The sequence below is a fragment of the Papaver somniferum genome, chromosome 3 (assembly GCF_003573695.1).
Source record: "Papaver somniferum cultivar HN1 chromosome 3, ASM357369v1, whole genome shotgun sequence".
Taxonomy (NCBI): Eukaryota; Viridiplantae; Streptophyta; class Magnoliopsida; order Ranunculales; family Papaveraceae; genus Papaver; species Papaver somniferum.
Window position 1 is genome coordinate 198,436,860 of NC_039360.1, and position 6,173 is coordinate 198,443,032.

General features: G+C 39.7%; 1 protein-coding gene across 1 annotated transcript; it reads right to left on the reverse strand.

Annotated features, from left to right (window-relative positions):
- Positions 1–4,379: 4,379 nt before the first annotated feature.
- On the reverse strand, positions 4,380–5,759 carry LOC113360513 (salutaridinol 7-O-acetyltransferase-like). The gene has a single exon (XM_026604019.1). It carries the CDS (start codon positions 5,757–5,759, stop codon positions 4,380–4,382), a length of 1,380 nt encoding a protein of 459 aa, XP_026459804.1.
- Positions 5,760–6,173: the final 414 nt, after the last annotated feature.

Sequence of the window (6,173 nt, forward strand, 5' to 3'; positions counted from 1 at the left end):
GCTTGGATAGCCAGAGAGAACTTGCGTAAGCTGCGGCATACCGGTACACCACATGAATACGTGAAAGAGTTTTCGTCTCTAATGCTAGATATTCGAAACATGTCTAAGGAAGATAAGTTGTTTAATTTTCCATCTAGTTTGCAACCATGGGCAGGGTGCAAAAGGCCTACCTTCGGTCATTGCAATCGTGGACATCCTTGATGATTTTAAGTCAGTCAGTACCTCAACTGATGTTAATAGGAAGGGCAAGGATAAGAAAGTTCAGAAGTAGAAGGATGATGGAAGTAGGAAAAGTTCTGAGGCTAAGGAAAAGAACTATCAAAGGGATGATAGTCAGGTCGTGAAGAAAAAAGATGGTGGTTTTTCCTATGCAAGGGTATTCACCTTGCGCGTGATTGTCCTAAGAGAGAAAAATTGTCCGCAACAGCCACTGAAAGCAGTGGCGAGAAAGAAGAAACCGATGAAGTGGAACATGTTAATCCTATTCAACTATGCAACATAGTATCTTAAAAGGCAGTAACACAACATGGGATGAATGGTGCTGGCCTGGTTTATGTGAAAATTGGCATTCACAATCATCGACTCTGGGCATGGCCGATACAGGTGCTTTGCACACTATTATGAGCTTGTCGATAGCAGAGTACTTGGGTTTGGGACTATATCAATATGATCATTGCATGAATGATGTAGCCAAACCAATCAAGGGAATGGCGGTGGCGAATGTTGAATTTGGAGAGTGGCGTGGCCAAGTCAGTATAATGGTGATGCATCATAATGATTTTGAAATGATCCTTGGTAACAACTTTTTCAAGACATCAAAGGAAATAGTGATGCCTCACCTTGGAGGGATTTTCATACAAAGTTCAAGTGCACCTTGTTTCGTCAAAGGTGTAAGGAATGTCAGTCCATATGGCATGGGGCGCGACAAAGGCAGGGCAAGTGAGTTTGCGCCTGTAAAGTCGTTTGAAGAAAGCTTAGCTGATATTCATGAGGAATTCGGATATCCTATGTTAGCATATCTTGCTCGCCGTGACTGATAGAAGTATGAAGCAGGGGCCTTGCATTGTTGTTTGCAAGTGCCTGAACCTGCAAGGTTGCTGAAGTATGGAGGCTTTGGCACATATTTGTTTGTTGTTTCCGTTTGAAGTTTAAGTTGGGTGTTGCTGATCTTAAGGTCTTAGAAGATAGCACACTTTTGTTGATGTATTTGCTTTCAGTAAGGTCGTGTGTTGGCCAGTGGTGTAAATGGGAAGGAGTCCCTATGTTTCTTATGTAAGGCTAGTGTAATGAATGAAGATGGTGTTTAAGCAAAAAACTTGTCTCTTTTTGCTTAATGTATAGCTAGTTCACTGGGGAAGCACTACAAGTATACTTAGCCAAAGTATACAATAAGAAACGCTGAAAGAAAGGTCAATCAAAAATTTAAGTTGGTGGCATATGCGAGTTTGATGTTGGGATAGTTACGTAGAAGTGCGATAGTATTTGGCACCGATAACATGGAGTAACGCAGCAAGAATGAGGATGTAATTTCATCAAACATATTAGTTAAGAGTAACTCATAGTTAGGAAGAACATGATGTTGTTTTTCCTCTACATTAAAGCATTGCAATTTGAAAGAAAAAGTGAGGCCTTGTTAGTTTCAAAAGCGCGTAAAGATGAGCCTGGTCCAAAGTGACGGTGGGATGTCCAGGGTTTCCTAAGTCATGGATAATGTCATGCATTTAAGTTAAATTTGCACAAGAGTGTTGCCAAATTATTGAAGAACACCTAGTCTACAGTAAGGCATGTTGAATTGCAAGAGTGCAATGTCAGTCGAAATTAAAGACAGTAAGTTAAGTGATGCATATCAGGATGATATGTTGGATATTTGGCGTGTATACTTAGGCACAGAATGGCTTGAAGAAAAATTTAGGGTGCTGATGCAAAAGGCGTAGAGACAGCTTGTAATAGCATTTGAGTGTTAATATGTGAATGAAACGGAATTGAAGCATAGTCGATGATGCGACAGTGAAGCTGGAATTCATAACCTTAATGGAAAGGAAAACAAACTAAGTGGTGGCGTTAAGTACTAGCCAGAAAAATTTTGGCAAGGTTGAAGACCAAACAAAGTTGTTGATTTCTGAGAGTGGCTCATATGCGTACAAGGACGAGAAAGTTCAGTAGATACTGAACTGATGTTGCAATCAACGAGGTCGTTGAATAGATTGAGTGGGGGAGGTATATAACATACCTCAACAGTGGCGCACAATCATTGCGCAACACTGAAATTGTAGCCTAGCAGATGGAGCTACACAGTCCGACGACGTGGCGCCAACATGGATGAGACCCAAAAGGCTACTTAGCACATGCAATACTATGCGATAGTGTTGCATATCTTTATTCATAGTTAACCCATCCCAAGGAAGGAATAAAGGATGAAATGCAAGTCATGGAATGACTTTGGCATCGTCCCAAGCATTGGCCAAGGCTTAGACAATGCATATGCAACAATGGCGTTACCAAATGCGTCATTGGTGATTATTTCTCGGCAAAAAGAATGCAAGTGATGCATATGAAGTATGAAGTTGAACTAAACAAGTCAAAACTCAATTGGCGTGATATTTGGGTATTGGCATCCAAATATGCTAAGTGCATGAACGGGAGGAATGAAGTGCAACCATTTCCAGATTTTTGGCAGCAGTGTAAGTTGAGTGAAGCGCAACCATTGCCGAATATTTTGCAGAGGCCAATATTGAGTATTGCACAACCATTGTCGAACATCGGCACATGCCAAAGTTAGTGCGGCACAATGATTGTGGGATTTGAGTTCCAGCTGTCAGTTACGAGTGTGTGTGCATCACACGCATGCCGAAGTGAAAGAGAAAGTTAGAGACGGTTATAAAGTGGCTTTATAACCGAATTTGGCATAGCCTAACCATTCGGGATTGGTGTGGCGCCATTCTGCAAGACAGCACTAGAGTTAGCAGTTAAAAAGGAATTGCGGCGGTTAGGGAACTGCCTATGGACAGATGGTTGTTCATAGGGCGAGCAACAGAGGTGCATACGGATTGGCCTTGGTTCTTAGCATTATAAATAGCTAGAGAACCTTTGCAAATGCAAGTCTTCGAGTGTTGAGGAACCACATTGCAATAGAGAGAGTTTTTGTGTTAGGCTTAGAGAATAAGCTTGTAAGTCCATTGGTTGGACTGGTTTCGTAATCTTCTCTTAAGATAATAAAAGTGAGTTTGTTGGCTTATATGTTTGCCTTGGTTTTTTGTTGATTCGAAACTATTCCCCCAATTCTGTGAAGCATAAACATGGCAGGAACATCTTTGTATTATGGTCTACATTGTTGGTAGAAAAAATCTAAGTTAAGTGTTTCGAAGCATAACTCAGTGAAGTTGGATGTTTGCATAGGTACAAGTTTATAAGGATGAAATATGAGTGGGTGATAAGAGATCACTGAACCACTATATAGCCGGGTTACATTTTCGCGAAAAATTGTTTGGGTCATTTGAAGGTGTGACACCTACCATAATGCTTGGCCTTATCATTCAGGAAATGTTGTAAGCATTCCCGAATGTTTTATTATATATAACGGTTTTATATTTTGTTTTATGCCATGATATTTAATTTTGTTTTAACTTGAAGCAACTGAAGAAAAAATTGATCTGCGTGGATCGGAGTGATGAAAATTAACTATAAATGGGGATTGTGGATCTATTTAATCAATTTTGAAAAAGAACGTTCAAACTTGATTCAATTTAATCGGAATTAAGAAAAACTGTAAACCAGTGGCCAAAAAGTGTGAAGGATAAAATGCATTTAACTCAATCATATAGAAGATCTATCTCCCTTCGCTCGACCTATAAATGTGGAAACCCTACCTAGTAAAATAATGTTCGAGATCCGATTAGTTGGTTTTGTAGTTCTATGTGGAGATATAATGTAGATGTTGAATTCTGGCCTCCGTTACTAAACTCTGCCGTGCAGCAATGTCGGAAGTCCAAGATATGGGATGACACAACATGGTTGTATTTTTGTGCCCGCGTAGTGCTATTTACCCACTGACGAACAAAAAGATAATGCGAAATTTTAGTGGCAAAGTCGGTTAACTTGGTTGATATGTTGGTCTAGTTACGAAACTTCAAAAAAAATCGGGGAATTCAAATGTCTTTCGCATACAGATTTTCCAGACTCATCATTGATAAAAGAAACAAAATTTATTTATTCTCCAACCGGCGGCATATCGTCCCATAGAGCTAGCAAATGACAAGAAAAACCAAAATAAACGGGCAAAAAAAAAAAAAAAAAAAAAAAAAAATGAAACATGAAAAGCAGCCAAAGTGGACACATAAAAAAAAGATGATCGGAAGAAAAGTTAAAGTCCCCTGATTAGTTTAGTTGATACTTTTAACACATTGGAGAAGATCTTGATCCTCTTCAAATATGGCCATGTCATCCTCCTCTAAGCTCACCCATGCTTCTATCCCTGTACCACATTTCGTATCCATCAGAAAGAGAGAGTTCTTGTATTCGGCATTTGTATTTAGGGCCACCCACGATGGCTTTCCCCACCCAAAATCAGCTTCGTAGAATGGAAATCTGCATAAACTGCTTATCCAGCATATCTGAACCTTCTCACCATTTGAATCATGAGAGGCTTCATCAAGTGATTTTAAGAACGCGAGATCACCTTCTTGTAATTTCCTTATGTAATCACCGTTGATCCTACTTACCCCTAGTCTCAGCTGGCCTATCAACCCAGCTAACGTATCCGCAAACTCGTGACTATCATCATCATCAATTGTCGTAGTCGACTCTGCTGTTGCATCCATGAGAATATTGCCAAATGATACTTGAGGCAACGGTGGATTTAATCTCGTGCGCAAATTCACAGCATAATTGGCAACAGATTTGATAACGGGCTTTGTTGATGCTGGTGAGAGGGAATACTTGCGGGCTGCTTTCACTCTACTAGTCCTTATGAACGACTTCCATACTAAAGCCGACAGCGCTTCTGTACGAGTCGGGTATTTAGACAAGCCATCACTGCTACTTCTTAACTCAGCGATCCTTGCACGAAGGGAAGCGATCTTAGGAGCAGTAAATGCAAACATTTTCGTAACGACGTTCACTCCTTGGACAGAGTCATCGGACTCGAGTGAGGATACTTGAACTCCTGGTGGTAGGGCCGGGAAGATTGCAGCTGAGTCAAAAGTTGGACACACGATTTCTTGTTTGGGTGCTGCACGAGCGGTGGCTGCCCAGCCATTGATGAATGTTATCGCCGTACATGCATCAACTATCTTATGCGACATACTTATACTAATCGCGATTCCACCGCAATCAAACAAATTCACTTGAACTGCCAACTGCGCTTCTTTAGCTACATCATCTAACATAATGTGTGAAGGATGAAGCTGATGAACTACATCGACACTCATGAAATCAGACATTATACCGTTAACTTTCGCTTCGATATAATCTACACCTTCATTGTTACAATCAATTAAGATGTTATCTTTTATTCTACCAGCAATCGGGTAGAATCGTGTCAGGGTTTCTGATAACGATTTTTTGAGAAACTCAGATTTACTACTTTGATCATGAATATTATTATTGGTTACATAATCATCACCAGCCGGGTAGAACATAACTATGGGAACATAAAATGGAGGAAGAATTTGATCAAGAAGCGAAAGCTTGAAATTTCTTAGGTGAGGAGGAGTTGGTGATGAAGGTTTAATGATCTCTTTTGATATAACTTGGACCTTCATTTTTATAATCTAGTGAATTACTACTTTAAAATAAAAGTTTGAATGTACAGAACGAATGTGTACAAGGTGATGTATATCAGAACTGGTAATGGTTTTGATCTTATATAGAGTAATCCTTACGCATTTGGAGTTCTTTATACCACGTTAGCAGGCACCCACTAGTTTTTAAATTATTTTTAATAATAAATTAGGAGAGTGCACGTAGCATTTTTTTTTGATCGGCAAAATCAAATTGAAAGAAAAAGAAAATGTCCACAGAAAATGAACGTAAAGTTACGTATACAAAGAGCTTGCAACAACAATGCAACGAAAGTACGCCAACTAAATTTAGCCTAACAGAAAAAGAGAAATTGTTGATTCATGGTGGTTCAAATACTACTTCTTTCCATTTCAGCATGAAGTACTGCAGGGTGA

Bases quoted from the DNA above. Each gene is read 5' to 3' on its own strand.
- LOC113360513 (XM_026604019.1), bottom strand. From the start codon at position 5,759: ATGAAGGTCCAAGTTATATCAAAAGAGATCATTAAACCTTCATCACCA.